This window comes from Olea europaea, chromosome 1 (assembly GCF_002742605.1).
Source record: "Olea europaea var. sylvestris chromosome 1, O_europaea_v1, whole genome shotgun sequence".
Lineage (NCBI taxonomy): Eukaryota > Viridiplantae > Streptophyta > Magnoliopsida > Lamiales > Oleaceae > Olea > Olea europaea.
Genome location: NC_036237.1, coordinates 17,725,801 through 17,746,204, shown reverse-complemented (window position 1 = coordinate 17,746,204; position 20,404 = coordinate 17,725,801). Strand labels below are relative to the sequence as shown.

Genomic DNA, 20,404 nt, shown 5'->3' with positions numbered 1-20,404 from the left:
ATTTTCGAGCAAAAATAGCCCGAATTTCAAAAAAAGAAAAAGAAAAAATTGTTATCATTATTTACTTCTGTAAATTACCATCAGTGTACAATTTCGTCTTCGTTGAATACATATGAACATCAGTCTTACCCAAAATTCAAGAACTACTTTCTTGAATTAATATAGTTCCCATTCAAAATTATCCAACTCTCTACTTGTTTATTTTCTTTCATGATTCTTCTAAATTACAAAATTCTCATTCACATCTTAGTTTAAATTCTTTGCGAATAAAACTTGGTTGAGTTCGAATTAGTTCTCTGAAGCACTTGGGTGAAAGCATTGAGTGGAAAAAGGTAAGAGTGGTAAGACTATTAGAGGAAAAAAACCAATTTGAGTGATACAATAGTGTAAACATGTAAGGCATATATTACTTTCGATTTAGGATGTCAAACCAAGAAGATTCAATATCAAGCAGGAACAATGCAAGGAGAAAGGTTAGGCGAGAGCCTGGAATGGAGAATTGCATTGAAAAGAATAAGTGATAGTTGAGTTAAGCTTGAAAGGAGGGTAGAGAATGGAGTTTATGGTAGTATGGGCAACATTAAAATGACAATTCCTTCATTTAATGGAAGGATTGATCCGAAAGCCTACTTGGAGCAAGAAAAGAAAGTTGAATTGATATTTGATTGCCACAACTACTCGGAGAAAAAAAAGGTAAAGATTGCGGTACTTGAGTACACCAATTATGTTATTACTTGGTGGGATCAAGTAGTGACATCTAAGAGGAGGAATCGTGATAGACCAATTAACACATGGGAAGAATTAAAGGCTATAATGAGGAAGGGGTTTGTGCCTAGTCATTACTATAGGGAGCTTCATCAAAAGTTACAAAGCTTCTACCAAGGGTCTAAGAGTGTGGAGGATTTTCAGAAGGAGATGAAGATAATGATAATTAGAGTGAATGTTGAAAAGGATCGGAAGGCCATTATGGCCCAATTTTTGAATGGATTGTATAGAGAAATTGCTAACGTAGCGGAATTGCAACATTATGTGAAGCTAGAGAACACGATACATGTAGCTATGAAGGTGGAGTGACAATTGAAGATGAAGGGGACAGCTAAGTATCTATCAGGTTCTTCAGGTTCTAGCTCTTTGCAAAAATTGAAGTGGGATGATAATAGAGGTGATGGGACTATTTTGAATAGTAAGACCAAACCACCAAGGTAAAAGGAGGAAGTTTCTAACAAGGTTACACGCAAGACGAATTTCCAACCTTCTAGGAATCGAGACATCAAATGTTTTAAATGCTTAGGATCATGGCACATTGCTTCTCTATGCTGAAACAAAAGGTCAATGATCTTGTGTAATAATAGGAAAGTAGTGAATTATAGTGATGGGGATGAGATGTCCGAATTAGAGGGTGCTAGCGATAGTGAAGTAATAGAGTACCCGGTTGAAGGAAAAGCACTTGTGATAATGCCTGCTCTCAAAACACAAGTCAAAGTAGATGATAAAGAGCAGCAAAGGGAGAACATCTTTCATACTAGATGCCATGTTAAAAACAAGGTATGTAGTTTGATTATTGATAGGGTTGTTGAACTAATATTGCTAGTACTACATTCGTTGAGAAATTAGGTTTGACTATGATAAAACATCCTAAACCTTATAAATTGCAATGGTTAGATGAATATGGGGAGATTAGGGTACGTAGACAAGTTTTAGTGAATTTCTCAATTGAGAGGTATAATGATAAAGTGATCTGTGAAGTAGTTCCTATGCATGTTGGGCACATTTTGTTGGGTAGGCTATAACAATATGATAGGAAGGTGAAATATGATGGATTCAAAAATATGTACATCTCTACCAAGGACGGAAATTCTATAATTCTTACGCCACTAACATTGGCACAAGTGTATGAAGATCAAATTAAATTGAAATGTGAGAAAGAAAAAAGAATGAAAGACACAGAGAACCATAGATAAAAGTTGAGGTGGCTAATAGTGAGAAAAAAGAGCAGAGCCACAAGGTCAAAAAGAAAAAGAGTCTTCTGAGATGAGAGAAAAGTCAAAAGTCAATTTCTATGCAAAAAGAAATGAGATTGATAGTACTTTGGTAAGGACTAACAAACCTTTCCCCTATTTGGATATTTCTTTATTATAAGAGTTCAAAGACTTGTTACAAAAAGACTTAATTGATGGGATACCATCTACTGAACATCTTATTAATTCAATGCTAATGGAGAATTTGATAGCCATTGAAGGAGGAGCATTCATCGATGACATAGTAAAGTACCAATACCCCATACTTAGGTTGGATGATGGTCTAGCACGTAGAAACAGTATTTCACATGGGGCATGTATTTTACACATATTGACACGTCTAAGACTTCAATGGGAATGATCAATCATTTGTTACATGCATTCATAAGCAATCACCTACTATATGATGTTATAGTATGTTACAAAAATGTAATTAAGCATGATAGACTATTGGGGTGCATTGTTGCTGATTTGAGGCATGAGAATTTATATTTCAATCTTGAAATCCTTAACTATTTTGGTCCGAATTTATGGAGTATGTGGAAAACTAATGTAGTATCTTCTAAAACTTCTACTACGCATTTTGATGTGGTTTATGGATTAAATCCACTAACTTGTTTGATTTTAATTCCTTTAACTATTATTGTAAGTGATAGTTTAGATGAAAATCAAAGGGTTGAATTATATGCATCTCAAGGTAGCAAATGAAAAAGGCGAAAAGTATTCAAATCAGGTGATTGGGTTTGGATGCGTAGGTGAAATGGGCATGTTCGAATGCAAAGAAGGTCAAGGTTTCACCCTAAAGGAGATGAACCATTCCACGACATTGCTAGGATTAAAAGCAATGGCCATAATTTGGATCTTCAATGTAAATTTGTAATAAATTTCATTTTTGTTGTTCTGATCTTTCTCTCTTTGATGTAGGTATAGATTCGAGGTAGAATCCTTTCGAAGAGAGAGGTGATGATGTGATTCAAGGAAAGCAACAAATTTACAAAGATCTAGCTCAACTTGAAGTCAGCAAAGACAAGATTAAAAGCTACAGAGGATTAAAGTGGCCACTGAATGAGTTGTTCGAGATGTGTCCGAGATGTGGAGGCCAAGAGCTCAAGTGCAACAAGCCAAATAGCAACTTGTTTGTTGGATATGAGGGCGGGATCAAGTTTGGTAAATTGGATTCAAGCTTTGGAATGAATACAACTTTCAATTAGGGTGTTGAATTTTGACCCACGAGTACAATTCGAAAATGTCACGAAATTCTGCACCAAAAAAAGGGAGTCAATATTAAAGCTATGCGACCACATAGCTTAAAAAGGGATGCAATCGCATACCCTATTATCTCACATAGCTTAAAAAGGGATGCGGTCACATACCCTATTATCAAGATCAATCTGGAGATTTCAACTTGGTCTATGCGACTGCATGGTTTAAATTCTAGATGCGATTTTTTCAATTTCGAGTAATCTTTTATTTTTTGTTAAAACTCTACTTTTTTGGTAATTTTGTATTCTTTAGACTTTATTTCCATTTAGAATATGGTTTTATAGGGCTTCCTATATATATTACTCATTATTATGCACTGTAAATAATATTCATTCATATCAATTTAGAGATTAACTTTTTGAGCATATTTTGTTTTCAATGATTTCTTCTTCATTGAACAACTTAACGAACTTATCAAGATTTGATTCTTGTGGTGTTCAAACAACTCGAGTGAGATTCATAAATCTTGTAATCAAAGGTCAACATATTGTCGACGATTGTGTTAAATACTTGGTTCAATATTTCTGAATCAAACTCAAAACTTAGAATTATTGGCTTTTTTAGGTTTTGATTCAATCTCGTGTGGGTTATTGCTACGTAGGTTCGTATAAAAAATCTAGAGGAGAGGGAGACAATCCAGTTGAGGGACACTAGCAAGAGACACATAGAAGGTTCAGTCCATGATAGGGTTGCACAAAAAAATCGCGAAATCGCAAATCGAACTGAAACCGTTGGTTAGGGTTCACTTGGAACCGTGATTTCTTTTCCCTCAAATTGAACCAAATCATTTCAAAATGGTTTGGTTTAGATTTTGAGTTTCAAAAATCGCACAAAATCGAACCAAACCGTTTTAAAATTTTTTAATTAAAATATTAATTTTATTAACTTAAAAATTTTACAGTTTTCACTTTTTTAAAAAAAATATTAATTTAACAATACAAATTACAACCAGCCTATTGAAATAATCATAGAAAGTAAATTAGCTTCATCATTATTGGCCTATGATTTAACAGGTTCATAACACATGTCATCACCCGATATTTAAACTAAACTAAAAATATTTTAAAATCATAAATAAATAAATAAAATATATTTTCAACAATCCAAATCTTATTCAACAAAAGTACGTTAGCAACTCACGTCTAAAGTTTCAGAAGCCCTAATATAAACTCTCATTTCCCTAACATTTGTAATTTGTTTGTCACTGCTGAACGAATCGTCAATCACCTTTGTCTGTTAGTCTACTAATCTTTACCTAAATTGCCTCTTTCTTTTCTTTTAGTAAGTCTTAGATTCTTATTCAAGCCATTTTTTTATTGTTTTTTTTAAAGCTTATTATACACTTGTGAGTTGTGATTTGAATAAAAAAATGGTTGTTCGTGTGCCTAGATGATTAATGAACTTGTTTGTGATTTGGTAAGAATGAAGGACAGGGTGTACTGATTGTATGTAAATGTTAAAGTTTTCTAACTAGTACTATTACTTTTTACTTATATAAAGTAGTTAAAGGATGAAATTTGTCAATTCCCAATAAGTCGAAACCCTATCAATCTCTATAAATCTAAACATATCATGTTCAATCCTTATTTAATATCTCACTAGCAAGATAAAATGAGTTTTAACAAAACTATAATAACAGAATATAAGTCTACATTTACCAACTGCTATATAACAATATAAATGTCAAAGAAAAAAGGTAAATAAAAATGAAAAAAGATGTATTTATTCTATTAACATCTTTTAACAACCAACTTTGAAAATATGAATGTAATTTAACATTTAACATTATTAATTCTCATTTAAACTTATATTTAACTTATGTTAAATACATTACTACGATATTGAAAGGTAAATCGCGGATTAAAATCGAACCAAACTGCAAATTATGGTTTGGTTTGGTTCGAAAAATAAAATGATTTGGTTTGATTTGGAAAAATTTCAAACCGTATAAAATGGTTTGAGTTGAAAATATAGTACAAGCTGCCAAAATCGAACCGTGTTCACCCCTAGTCCATGACCATAGCACCAAAAAGAAAAACTAGTGCTCTAACATTCACAACAAGCAAGTTATTCACAAAATTTAAAAATATAATCTTCACATTCAACTCTATCAAAGAATACAAGTAAAATAATTTATATAATTTTGTATATTTCTTATTCAAGTATAAAATATACATATATATTTTCTAGATGACACAATACTAATATGTAATTGTAAAAATAATTTACAATTATTTTCTTATATCATGGAAATATTTATAGATATTGCTTCAAAAACTTTACAAAAAATTAAAATTCATACACTAATAAAGATACGATAAATGTAGAATTCATGCAACGGAAGTGATAGTCACTGTGCGGAAATATTTTTTTTTCTTTTTTTACTTCACACTTTGTGAGGACAGTATCCGCACAAAATGTCATCTCTCCGCACTGTGCGGAGATATTTTTTTTTACTTCGTCGCACTATACGGAGAGTTCCAACTCTCCGCACATGGTTTGCCATCTCTCTGCACTGTGCGGAGAGATTTTTTTTTACTTCGTCGCACTATACGGAGAGTTCCAACTCTTCGCACATGGTTTGCCATCTTTCCGCACTATGCGGAGAGTTTTTTCTTCATTTTTTACTCCGCACATGGTTTGCCATATCTCCGCACTGCGCGAAGAGTTTATTTTTTTTTAAAACTCATGTGCGAAGAGTTTTTTTTGCTCATTGTAGTTTATATTTACTAAAATTATTATTATTTTTTTAGTACTAGTGGCATGATGTGTGGAAGAACATTTGTTTAACATAATTATTTTTTTAATGCTAGTGGGATGATGTGTGAAAGAACATTTGTTTGACATAAACAAAATGAAAAATAAAAAATGACATCATGCATAATAAAATTGGATTCATTTACTATTGCATGAATAGTAGACCCTCATTCCCCTTTTTATTAGAAGTTAGAAACTAAAATTATTTTAAAATCATAAATAAAAAAACATATATTTTCAACAATCCAAATCTTACTCAACAAAACTACGTTAGCAATTCACACCTAAAGTTTTAGAAGCCCTAACATAAACTCTTATTTCCCTAACATTTGATGTTTGTTTGTCACTGCTGAACGAATCGTCAATCGCCTTTGCCTGTTGGTCTACTAGTCTCTACTTAAATTGCCTCTTTCTCTCTTCTTTTTCAGTAAGTCTTAGGTTCTTATTCAAGCCATTTTTTCATTGTTTTTTTTTTTTTGAGCTTATTATATACTTGTGAGTTGTGGTTTGAATAGAAAAATGGTTGTTCGTGTGCCTAGATGATTAATGAACTTGTTTGTGATTTGAAAAGAATGAAGGACAAGATGTATTGATTGTGTGTAAATGTTAAAGTTTTCTAATTAGTACTACTACTTTTTTACTTATATAAAGTAGTTAAAGGATGAAATTTGTCAATTCCCAATAAGTCGAAATTCTATCAATCTCTGTACATCTAAACATATCATGTTCAATCCTTATTTAATATCTCACTAGTAAGACGAAATGAGTTTTAGCCAAACTATAATAATAGAAAATAACTCTATATTTACCAACAGCTATATAACAATATAAATGTCAAAGAAAAAAGGTAAATAAAAATGAAGAAAGATGTATTTATCCTATTAACATCTTTTAGCAATCAACTTTGAAAATATGAATGTAATTTAACATTTAACATTATTAATTTTCATTTAAACTTATATTAAATACATGACTATGATATTGAAAGGTAAATCGCGGATTAAAATCGAACCAAACCGCAAATTATGCTTTGGTTTGGTTTGAAAAAATTTCAAACCGCATAAAATGGTTTGAGTTAAAAATATAGCACAAGTCGCCCAAACTGAACCGTGTTCACCCCTAATCCATGACTATAGCACCAAAAAGAAAAACTAGTGCTCTAACATTCACAACAGGCAAGTTATTCACGATTCAAGAAAAAATATTTTGCATTTTAATGAAAGTACATAATGCGCTTATATTATACATTTTTAAATTGCCCATAACACGATGTTCAAAAAATATTAGTGTTCCAAAAATTTGATAAATGCATATCATGTGTTATAAGTACGTTTATACTAAACCACGAAATGAAGATGTTACACATAATATTCACATTTGGTGATTACAGTTGTCTCATGCATTTCTTGTTCTTTGTTGGTCGGAACATTTAAAACATCAAATTATAATTCAACAAAAAGAGAACGGGTGTCTAATCAAGAGTTATGTGCATATTATATGACATCTAGCCAAGACATAGAGAAATGTGGATAAGATTATTTTTCTGCACTCGGTTCGTGTAACATTTACCCTACTAGAATATATATATATATATATATATATATATATATATATATATATATAAGACGAGAGAAACATGGTACAAATAAACATATAATAAACATGATATTTTTTTTTTAATGTTTTATGAAGACTGATTCATGACTCTATGTCCTGAAGATATGTATTTGTGTATTACATGCTTGTTACAAAAAAAACATAAACCACGAAAAAAAAAATGTTTCTATTTTTTTAAGTCGTATTTTTTGCAGCAAACTTAATTGATCTTAGATCTTGATCAAATTACGTATATAACATGACAATTGCTACGTGATTTAGAACCCATTATGAACATCACACATTAGTTGACTATTACTTTTGTATTACATAATACAAAAATTTAATTGATGCATTCTTTTTGCATTTTATTTTTTTATTTTTCTGTATATTAGGTTGTGTACTTGTTATGTTGTCATAATCTTTTGTAAATATTTTACCCATTTTGTTTGATATGCTCCTCTTTTGTTTATTTGAGACATGAATCTTTGCGCTTCAGCTCCATGAATAATTTTAAAGAGCTGTCTTTTGTTATCCTGATTTGTGCCATTTTTACATCAGCAATGTACTCAATCCTAAGACATGATGTCCTCTTGTCAAACTTTAATTCATTCATTATCATCTCTAGAAGGTCCATTATTTGCAAGAATATGGAACAAGAAGACCAATCTGCCCCATTCATTACAAAAACATTTACTGAATCTATTTCTGTATGACAAACAAACATTATGATATTAAAATATTAACAGTGTTAATTCACAGTTCAAGGTTTTGTCAACCGCAGATGCATATGACAGTGTTATGTGTTATTACATAGTAGGTTCATGAAACCTAAAAATTATATTTATCAATGGAAGACAGACTCATCAACGAGTAACATATGTAGGGGTTAAAGATTGGAACAAAATTCTTGTGGTAGCATCAAATTAAAATCCATTAATATGTATACTGTCATATTTAGTTTGATAATTAAGAGTGTTCACATAGTTGCATAATAAACAAATATTAGTGTAATATTCAAAAAAATAGGACACTGGTGTCATAAAATTACATTGCACGAATGGATGAAATATTTTTCAAGAATACGAAAACTGAAGTACATGATCTGGATTGGTAATGTTTTAGGTGCTCAAGGATGCGTACTACATTTGAAGGAATATCGTCAATACTAGTACATAGTATGTATGTGATATTACAATGCATCGGCCAGAGTGCAATCAACAAAAAATGTACAAAATTATGAAAATTGAATCATAATTTTTTTTAATCGAAAATATCCACACATCTTTAGTGAGTTTTTTATGCTCAACTAAGGAATATCGATAGGGGTTAGGATTCCCCAACCACGTACACTAGCAAATTTAACTGATAATTCTCATTGTCAAGATCACATAGTTGAATAACAAACATATATATTACTATAATATTTAAAATAATTTGAAATTTATTTCTCAAAATTACGTTGCACAAACCGACAAAGAATAATTTTTTCTTCAAGAACCGAACACCTCAAATATAGTGTTCTGGATTTGCTAATATTTAAGTACCAAAAGATGCATTGTACATATGAAGGAATATCATCAATTTGAATACATAATATGTATGTAATAGTTCATTATTTCAACTAAATTTGCAAGGATGATGCTAAACGTACGTTACGATGTTCATAACGGTGTTCATCCTACTTCGGATCAGGGGGACACCGTTATGGACACCTCATTTATGTACAAGTAGTATATTTTAATTTGTAATATTTAAAAAACCCAAGTAATTATGAAAATTGATTTAGAAGCTTACTCACAAACACGTTTAGAAGATGAAATTTGATCAACAGATATAGGAGATGAGGATTCTTGAATCAGACAGAGTTCAAAAAGGTCAAATCTTTGAGCAAAACAAGACATAAATTGTCCAGTTATCACCAAAATTGGTGAATATGAGTATGATACCCATCGTTAATTTCAAAATTTTCTGATTTTGGAATAGATGTTAAATGCAAACATAATGTATGCTTATTTCATAAATTTTACTTACTAGTGAATTGAGGTCTAATTTTAGAAGGTAGTATATATAAATATAATTTAGATAATACAAATTATTTTAAATCTATATAGTATTCTTTGCAATATTTTCTGTGACAAGGCAAATACGAATTTTTCCTTGAGTCTGTTTGGGAGTGATTTTGAGAATTAATTTTTTGACCGTTAAAAGAAAAGTGAAATTCACCTGTAAGAGAAGAAGTCAAATATGATGGCTACAATAGTAAAATAACGGTCAAAAAATCAATATATTGGACCAAAAAATCACTACCAAACAAGCTGCTTGTATCGCTTATCCTTATTTATTTATTTATTTTATATATTCCCATCCAGAGATGGCCCGGAACTGTAAGCTAAAGCGGACCGGTAGAACATTGAACCGCAAAAAGATAGGAATAAATATAAATTAATAAATCAGAAACCCTACTTAAACCCTGGACTTCTTTCTTCTCCCCCAAGCCAATTATGCAGTAGAGTGTAAAAGGATCCACAATTGGTACATTCCCATTTGGTTATTCATCCATCGAGAGCTTTAGCGTAGTTAATTTGAAAGATTTAGAAAATGGCGAAAAAGTGTGCATCAGGGGTTATGGCAGCCCTGGCTTCTGCAACTTTTGGGGCTGATTATGCTTGTGCAGATGCACCTATTAACTTTTCTCCGTTCTCGACTTCTTCTTCGGCTCCGCAGGCGGCTACTGAGCCGGCGAAGCCACCAAGTGAGCCAGCGGCTCCCGAGCCAACAAAGCCTCGTAATGATAATCCCAGAACCACCTCATCTGGCTTCGACCCTGAGGCGTTGGAGAGGGGTGCCAAAGCTTTGAGAGAGATTAGTCACTCTTCCCATGCCAAGAAGGTTTGATATTGGTTTTTAAGTTAATATGTTTACTGGGGTCCTGTGAAATGCTAACGTCTGCGTGAAAGATTCTAGCTTTGACGTATTTTGGGCTTTTCTGTCCATTGGTTAATCGGTTATTGCATTCTTGGATGATTACATGTGATTCTTTTTATTATTATTATTATGGTAAAAAGATTTCACAATGTCAGGTGGATAAATGAAAATGGTACAATTATTTGAAGGGAACGCGTTCTCTTTTTTGTGTTTATATGCATGTCCAATTCCGTAGTCTGCTTTTTTGGTGTATGGAAATGTTGACTGTTTGGACACGGGCTAACCCGAGGAGGAATTTTGTTGTAGGTTTTCGAGGTGATGAAAAAGCAAGAAGAAACAAGGCTGCAAGAATTAACTGCAAAAGCAGCAGAGTTCAAGGCAATGCAAGCTGAAGCAGAAACTGTAAGTTCGACATTTTTTTTTTTAAAATTGTTTTCAACAGGTTTGTGCTTGTATGCAAATACATATCATTTTCTCTCACATTTAGTGATAACAGTAATGTCTGTATAAATGTTCATTTGCTTCTATGATTGCTTACTTTTAGTCGAAGATGAACCTCTCTTACTATTCAGCTCTATCCATTCCCATGAGCCAAGATATCTAATGGCTCATTTTTGTCTTTTCTTTTATTATAAATGCTGAACAATTAAGTCAAGAATCAAAAGGGACCTTTAGTCTGTATCAGTCATTTTCATTGTTGGCTGACCTGTAAGCTAGTAATTAAACTATTTCAAGTAAGTAGCATTCTCATACCATGTTGACTGTTATCCGGTTTATCATGTGTTTTACAATCAATGCTTGATTAATTACTCTCCTATCCCCAGTTGATGCTCGAATAAACTTTCATCTTTGGGGTGCATGTAAAATGGACATATGCCCTTAATAGCATGCATGATGTAGTTCAATAACGATGAATTATGCAACTAAGGTTAATCCTAAATATTTTAAGTTTTAGAGTATTTCGTGCATGTAAAGTGTTCCTTATTTTGGTTTATTTTGTTTGTTAGGAGAGACAAAGGGTAGTATACGATGAGCAGAAAAAACTAGCTCAGCAACAGGCACAAATAAAATCACAGATGGCTCGTTATGAGGATGAATTAGCGAGGAAAAGGATGCAGGTATCTTCTTTTTTGTTCACAAGGAAGGCTTACAGAAGTTCCTGTTATTAGAGGCAATAATATTCTGAAACTTTGCAGGCAGAGAATGAACATCAAAGGGCAAGGAATCAAGAACTTGTAAAAATGCAAGAAGAATCAGCTATGAAGCAAGAGGCAGCCAGACGAGCAACGGAGGAGCAAATTCAAGCACAGCGTCGCCAAACTGAACGCGAGAAGGCTGAGATAGAGCGTGAAACTATCAGGGTACAGGCTTTGGCAGAAGCAGAAGGAAGGGCACATGAAGCAAAACTGGCTGAGGATGTAAACAGACGAATGCTAGTAGAGCGTGCAAATGCAGAGAGAGAGAAATGGGTTGCTGCTATTAACACAACGTTTGATCATATTGGAGGTTTTTCTCTAATTATTATTAATCTTTTGATAATCAGATTAATTCATTGTTTGTAACATCAACAGATGCGGTAGTTGACAGAAATATAGGTTAATACAGTCTTTTTCGTTTATAACATTGATTGTTGTTGATATGCCCGATCTGACTAATATATCAACTGTGAAAGTCATCGTGAACTTATGAAGTATGTTATAATTAGGTTGACAACAGGGGCTTTACTTTCTAGTTCATATACTTGAGATAAAGTGTATCTTTAGAACAAAGTCATGTTTTTTTTTTTTTTTTGCTTGGTTAAAATAAATAGTTTATTATACCATTCAAAATGGACTTGTGCAGTGGACCTTAAATTCAGAAGGAATAAGGCTTATGAAATATGTTGTACTTAGGTTGAGAACAGGGGCTTTACTTTCTAGTTCATATACTTGAGATAAAGTGTATCTTTAGAACAAAGTCATGTTTTTTTTTTCCTCCCTTTTTTGCTTGTTTAAAATAAATAGTTTATTATACCATTCAAAATGGACTTGTGCAGTGGACCTTAAATTCAGAAGGAATAAGGCTTATGAAATATGTTGTAATTAGGTTGAGAACAGGGGCTTTACTTTCTAGTTCATATACTTGAGATAAAGTGTATCTTTAGAACAAAGTCATGTATTTTTTTTCCCCCTCCCTTTTTTGCTTGTTTAAAATAAATAGTTTATTATACCATTCAAAATGGACTCATGCAGCGGACCTTAGATTCAGAAGGGATAAGGCTTATGAAATATGTTGTAATTAGGTTGACAACAGGGGCTTTACTTTCTAGTTCATATACTTGAGATAAAGTGTATCTTTAGAAGAAAGTCATTTTTTCATTTTTTTATTTTTTTTTTCCCTTTTTTGCTTGTTTAAAATAAATAGTTTATTATACCATTCAAAATGGACTTGTGCAGTGGACCTTAAATTCAGAAGGAATAAGGCTTATGAAATATGTTGTAATTAGGTTGAGAACAGGGGCTTTACTTTCTAGTTCATATACTTGAGATAAAGTGTATTTTTAGAACAAAGTCATGTATTTTTTTATTTTTTTTTCCCCTCCCTTTTTGGCTTGTTTAAAATAAATAGTTTATTATACCATTCAAAATGGACTCATGCAGCGGACCTTAGATTCAGAAGGAATAAGGCTTATGAAATATGTTGTAATTAGGTTGACAACAGGGGCTTTACTTTCTAGTTCATATACTTGAGATAAAGTGTATCTTTAGAAGAAAGTCATTTTTTCATTTTTTTTCCCTTTTTTGCTTGTTTAAAATAAATAATTTAAATTCAGAAGGAATAAGGCTTAAGCCCCATTTTTTCAAGAATGCATTTTTTAAAACTCATTTTCAACCACACATTCTTCTATAAAATAATTATACATGTATTTCAAAAACTTTTTTTTTTTTTAAACTTTTTAACCAGACAATCTCCAAAATCCACTATTCCATAATGCATTTTATCCCAAAAAGGGGAATCAAACAGGGCCTTAGCCGGTAGTTTGTAGTTTTTACTTGTTTGGTTATATGTATCTCAAGTGCCTTGACTTATTAAGTAAAAATGTTGTCTCCTTGTCGATGCTCAAACCATGCCATTTTTCAATCTAGTCGCTTTATGGCCTAGAGAGCTCAAGAAGTATGTATATTTGGGCTTTATCTACTCAGCTTTCCCCCTTTTGTTTTCGAGTATACTCATTAAGTTTTTGTTTGGATAAAATTATAAGTTGTTGAAATTATAATGTGATAGAAATGAGTAATTGATAAGTAGGTATTAGTTGTGGGTCTTACGAAATGTGTTCTTAAAATTAATTTTTGACTTTGACTATTAAATAAATGGAAAATATAATGTTCCCCAAACATGCATTAATCTTTTGGAATCAACCATCTTATTGGTAGAAGTAGGATAGATGCCTGTAAATACTCTGAGAAAGACATGCTTTATTGCTGGCATTATTTGAACTTCTTGTTGGGATTAAATTCTGTCTTATGGTGACTGATCTGTTGAATGCAGGGGGTTTGCGGGCAATTTTAACAGATCAAAATAAGCTGATTGTAGCTGTTGGAGGTGTGACTGCTCTTGCAGCAGGGGTCTACACAACAAGGTACTGCAATCCTTGTAAAGAATGTGATTCCTCTCTCTCGTCAAAGCATGGGCATTATAATACTCAATTCAGAGCCTAATGTCGCACATCTTGATTTTGGCTCTGTACTATAAATTTTGAATATTTCTCTGGATCGATGATCACTCTTATCCTTCTTGAATGTAGCTGTATATCGTACACAGGATGTAAGCCCTTCTCTTGTCAATGTTGGGGTATTAGCATATTCAACTCAAAATCCTAATGTTTAGCATGTGGGTTTTGCCTTGTGAATGTCAATCTAAAATGATTCTGTGTTTGTTGATCAACCATATCCCTGCTTGAGTCTAGCTCTTTATATGGTACCTATTTGTAGAGGTCTAAAATCTTTCAGTTGATGAATTAGGATATAGATGTTTTGACAAGTTATATATATCATTTTATGGATATTTTACTCAAGGTGATTAGTTGACAGATTATTATCACTACATTCGTTCATTTTGTATACCCATTCCACTTCCTTTAGTGCCACTCCGTTGCACTCTTGGACTGTTCTTGCATCCCCTGTGCACAACCTCTTGAATCAAAATCAAGGACAGCATTCCTGCCAAAGAAAAAAAGAATGGCTGGTTGACCTGGAAATATTTCCGAGAAAGGTTGAGCACAATTGAAATGGCTATACATAAAAATCTATTTATGGATCTATACTTTGGTTGGACTACTGACGTTCACCTGCGTGTGGAGAATTTTCTGGATATGAGTTTGAATCGTTAAGGAACACAGTCAATTGGAAAGTGATTGCTTTGTGATGCAAGAAGGATGCATATCTAAGAACTAGTCCTTAGAACCTTGTGAATGACTTCATAATCTAACAAATTATTTTTTTATGTTAAATGTTATGGTATTTTATTCTAATTTGCATACGGTATGCCGATTTTGAAGAGTGTTGGAACTAGATAGTAGGTCTCTCTCCTCTTAGTCACCAGCTACAGTCAATGCGACAAATCCGATGTGTAACATGCTTCTCTCCTCTGACATCTAGCATAATTGAACTGTTTCTTCTACTATACATGCCTTAATTGTAAAATGCTGCTGGTCGTTGCAACCACATTTTGCATTTCTGGTTTGTTATGTTACTGTTTTCTAGTTTGCGTCAAGCTCTGCTACTGTTTTCACTTATTTAGTTTGTTACTTAGCTTCCTAAAGAGAGGTGATCACTCATTGGATTTTCCACTTGAAAGTTGCAGGAGTAGTATTATTTTGTAATTTACCATCTTTTCGATGAATTTTTACCATAAGCATTTTAACTATTACAATTTTAACTATTACAAAACAATAATGTTTGAATTTCCAGTAAACACTTCATTGTTTTGCATATTGTCCATGTCCAATGATTATCAGATTGCTGAAAATGTACTTGAGCCTTACATTATATGTTGCTAAATAATCTATACGGCAGTTGCAAACTATATTCATGACATGCTAGTGGTTATTACAAGTTCAGTCTCTGCACTTCTTATTTGCACTTATAAGTTCACTTTCTGAATTTCAGAGAAGGTGCTAGGGTGATTTGGAGTTATGTGGACCGAATATTAGGACAACCATCTTTGATTAGGGAATCTTCAAGGGGGAAATACCCATGGTCGGGCTTGTTTTCACGTTCCATGAGCACTCTCTCACGTGGTGCTAATAGTTCTGGCTCCCAAAATTTGAATGGGTTCGGTGATGTTATTTTACACCCCTCCCTTCAAAAACGGATTGAACAATTAGCTAATGCTACCGCTAATACCAAAGCTCATCAGGCACCATTTAGAAATATGCTTTTCTATGGGCCTCCTGGAACAGGGAAAACGATGGCTGCTAGGGAGCTTGCACGCAAATCTGTATGCAATCATAATTCTACCTCTGTAAAATCTTTTGTTGATCTATATGGGTTTCATTTTATTGGCTTGCTCATAGTTTACTACTGAAGTTGATTGTAAATTCAAACAGTGTTGGACCTATTGCCACATGAATTCTATTAAAATTGCACCTTGATTTGGACTCCCTAATTTTTCCCTTGTTTGCCTCTTGTTTATCATCTCAAATCACTTTTTTCCACATATTTCATAAGATCCACAGGTTCTATCCACTTATCCACTACTTATTTGTATCTATTTATATTTTAAACTGATTATAAGCAACTCCCAAACGTGCCTTTAGTGTATTTAAATTTTTGGTAATGATTGACTCCACAGTTCAAGATAAACTTTGAAAGAGCTTATATATCCTTTGTGTTCTGAGAATGCTGTAATGATTTGATTCGTATTTTGTATCATTAGCTAAACTTGGCAATCCCGCTTTAGAAATCTACGTAGACGTGCAACTTGTTCTTGCTAGGGCGATAGCTCTTCAATGTTAACCATTTGAGCTAGGGCCCATTGCTGCTATCAAATATGATGTTCACCGTGGGGGAACTGGAGTTGTACTTTTGGTGGGATGAGGAGCTCAGATAAATTATTTCATGCTTCAAAACAATTTGGAGGATAAATGGCCAATTAGATAAAACAATTTTTCTTTGCTTTTTACGCATTTTCCTCCATTGTAAATTACATAAAAGACAAGACCTTCCCATTTTTCATTTAATAGAGTTAAAATGGTTTAAAGTTTTTCCCCTTGATGGGAACTTGCTGAAATAGGAATGAATACGAGTGATGTTGAGTTTCTACAAAGAATCCAGTCGGTTCTATATATGCCTCTTTAATATCTATTTACCTGATTCTTGTAGGGGCTTGACTATGCGTTGATGACTGGAGGAGATGTAGCACCGCTGGGTTCTCAGGCTGTCACGAAGATACATCAATTGTTTGATTGGGCCAAAAAGTCCAAAAGGGGTTTGTTGCTTTTCATTGATGAAGCAGATGCATTTTTATGCGAGTAAGTAACATTTCCCCGAATAAACTTTTGCATCTTTTACTTGGGTTAATGATGGATGGGTAGATTAATTGGGTTAGGACTGATTAACTTTTGCATATACATCTTGTGAAGCTTTCATCTCTTAGTGACAATTAATGTTATCATAAAACAAAATGAACTTTCTTAATTTTTCATTAAGTTTTGATTAACATCTGTCTTCCATAAATTTCATAGCATCCGTTGGTGTTGGCCACATTATTTACCTTCATAATGACGAAAATGTATTAGATACCACATGCATCTCTCCCATGAGAAACAGGATAGAAACGAAACTAAAAATGTGGAGTTTGGAATTTGCTGAACATGCATGCTTTTGAATGCAAGCTCAGTATGCCCTTCATATCTGTTTTGTCATCAACTGTGTCCAAGCTAAGCGAGCCTTTTCATGGTTTTCCTTTCATACTTGTCCAAATTATGTTATCAGCGACCCTTCTCATTTTGCATCGAGCTGACATTGGAATGGTCTGTGAAATTCAGGCGGAATAAAACATATATGAGTGAAGCTCAAAGGAGTGCACTTAATGCACTCTTATTTCGCACGGGTGACCAGTCCAAAGATATAGTCCTTGCTCTTGCAACAAACCGACCTGGGGATCTTGATTCAGCTGTGGCTGATCGTATTGATGAAGTCCTAGAATTTCCTTTGCCTGGTGAAGATGAACGATTTAAGCTGTTGAAGCTCTATCTTAACAAGTACATGGCTCAAGCTGGGGAAAGAAAACCTGGCTTGTTCTCACACTTGTTTAAGAAACAGCAGAAACAGATAGAAATAAAGGGTTTAAATGATGATATTCTTAAGGAAGCTGCAACAAAGACGGAGGGATTCTCAGGAAGAGAGATAGCAAAGTTGATGGCCAGTGTTCAAGCAGCTGTTTACGGGAGTGAGAACTGCGTATTAGATCCCAACCTGTTTCGCGAAGTGGTAGATTATAAAGTTGCAGAGCATCAACAAAGAAGGAAACTCGCTGGTCAATGAAGACCTGGAGTTATTTTTTGCCGGACTGCTTACAAGTTGATCTTTTTGAGTAAAATGTAAGATTACTTCTCTCATTTATCGGGGTTTGGACATCTGTGTAGCTGAAAATCCAAACCAATGATGACGATTTTATTACAGGAGATATAAATTAGTCTCTTGGTTTTGGCATGCATGTTATTGACAGAATACATGTAAAAACAGTAGCAGGAACCCTCTTCCCCATAAATATTTTACATTTTTGTCATTCTTTTCAACGTTTTTGATACCTTCCTGCGGGCTAAGACAAGGGTGTCCTCTTTCTCCATATTTGTTTATGGGGTTATTTATGTTGCTGTATAAGGCTGAGAATGAGCAGAGTATTAAGGGTTTCAGCTGAACTAAAAATGGTTAATGGGTTAGTTATTGTCGAGCCACTTTGGAAGGCTGTACTGGTCTAAATATTTCACATATGAATCGCGTCTGGATAGAAACCAATATGGCAAAGTCAGTTACGCCCAAATACAATGGAGGCATCTCAAATGGCTGGCTATTCTTGAGTTCTTTCAGTTGGAAAGAGTTAGCCCACGAGAATTGTTGTCGAATTAAAAAACAGATAATGTGAAGGTAAAAATTAAGTGTGGGAAAAATTGCAACTGTGGAGACGAAACCTTTGCTTTATTGAGAGAGGGAATCTTAACCAAGGCCAAGCCCAGACCATTCCAGCCTTTACAATCACCTGATGGGTTGTGTGATGAAAAGAGACTGATGGGTCAGAATGATGACAAAGGATGGATTTTGGAGCTCTGAGACAGTCAACGAACTTTTCTTTCCGCTAAATAGGGATCTCATTCTTTCTATTGCGTGTGAATTTCCTAATGCTGGAGATTCAGCGACGTGGAGGAAAATATTTCATTAAATCAGGTCACTGATTGGCCTTGTCCCTTAAAAACGCAGTCAGGAATTTTCTGTGGTGTTTGAACTTGCCGAGCAAAATTTAAATTTTTATGTGGAAGTCGATTATGAATGTTCTCCCAACCAGATGTAACATGTTGATGTTATGTTAGCACAACCTGTGATATATGTAATGAGGAGTTGAAGATGCTGAATGCACTTGTTGGTTGTTGACAGGTTCAGTCAGAACAAAGACACAAACAAATAGATTTAAATAGATAATACTTCTTTTGGGTAGGAAGGAAACCACATACAAACCAAATAATAATTTTGGAGCATGTTCCCATGTGGACATGATGAGGTGTCTTTGCTGGTCATTATGCGTCTATCATTCCTCTCCCCATCAACAAGAACCTTGTCCTCAAGGTTCAAGACGAGATCTTCCACTTGTGGCCATCCAAAAACGCAATGGGATATGCTCTCGAAATCTCCCCTTGGTACTGAGATTGTGAGAATGGTTCATCAAGTCCTTCATACTTAGCTGGCCCAAATCGAATGACAATCTCTTTTGCACAAAGTTCCCATGGGATAATATATCCGTTTTTTTTTTTTGATCGGTAAATGTAAATATCATTGATCAAAAATGTTCCATATACAAGTAAACCGGGCATACCCGAGCAAATCAAAAGTCAATAACACATGCAATTACTCCGGGCATACCCGGGAGCGAGCAAATGAAAAGAGATGTGCCAACAAAGGTTTAAAGCCCTGCAAGTAAAGATTCGAAGTGAATCAAAACATACGGATACAAAGTAAACATCGCTTTGTATATGTATGTTTTAATTCGTCTAACAATGGATTCAACTTGCGGCTTGATACCTTCAAAAATACATTTATTCCTTTCCATCCAAATGTAGTACACGGTTGTTGCAAGTGCAATACGTTTTGCTCTACTAGGCCAACTCTTACCTCGAGCTTCCTTTTTCATCCATTTTAATGAGCTCAACAAGGTGGACATGCTACGCCGAATAGCCAACCAACCCCGGATATGATCCCAAACTTCTCTACAAAATCGGCATGAAAAGAATAGGTGCTGGGTAGATTCATCCGTGAGTGCATAGAATGGGCACTTTCGGTCGATCTAGAGATACCATAATCTGTCCTTTGTCTGTAGTTTACCCCGAACAGCTAACCATAGGATGAAGGCATGTTTAGGTATGATGGAACTGTCCCAAACAGAGGTAGCCCATGCAGTTTTAACTCCCTTCGGTCTGAAGAACTCATAGGCAGTTTTTGTGCGAAAAATCCCAGATTCTGTCCAACTGAATAATCTGTCCATTCCAGTTTGAAGTTCATTTTGGGGTTCAACAATACTGTCTCTTATTTCCAGAAGCCTTTTAAGTAGTGGAGAATCACCTTTTCTCACTTTATACTTCCAAATGTCCG

General features: G+C 33.9%; 1 protein-coding gene across 1 annotated transcript; it reads left to right on the top strand.

Moving 5' to 3' along the window:
- The first annotated feature begins 10,052 nt into the window (after positions 1-10,052).
- LOC111395999 (ATPase family AAA domain-containing protein 3-B-like) lies at positions 10,053-18,392 on the top strand. Its single transcript, XM_023022250.1, has 8 exons — positions 10,053-10,526; positions 10,869-10,964; positions 11,570-11,680; positions 11,759-12,068; positions 14,091-14,181; positions 15,710-16,040; positions 16,925-17,073; positions 17,590-18,392. The coding sequence occupies exons 1-8, from the start codon at positions 10,236-10,238 to the stop codon at positions 18,086-18,088; spliced, it is 1,878 nt and encodes a 625-aa protein (XP_022878018.1). The 5' UTR covers positions 10,053-10,235; the 3' UTR covers positions 18,089-18,392.
- Positions 18,393-20,404: the final 2,012 nt, after the last annotated feature.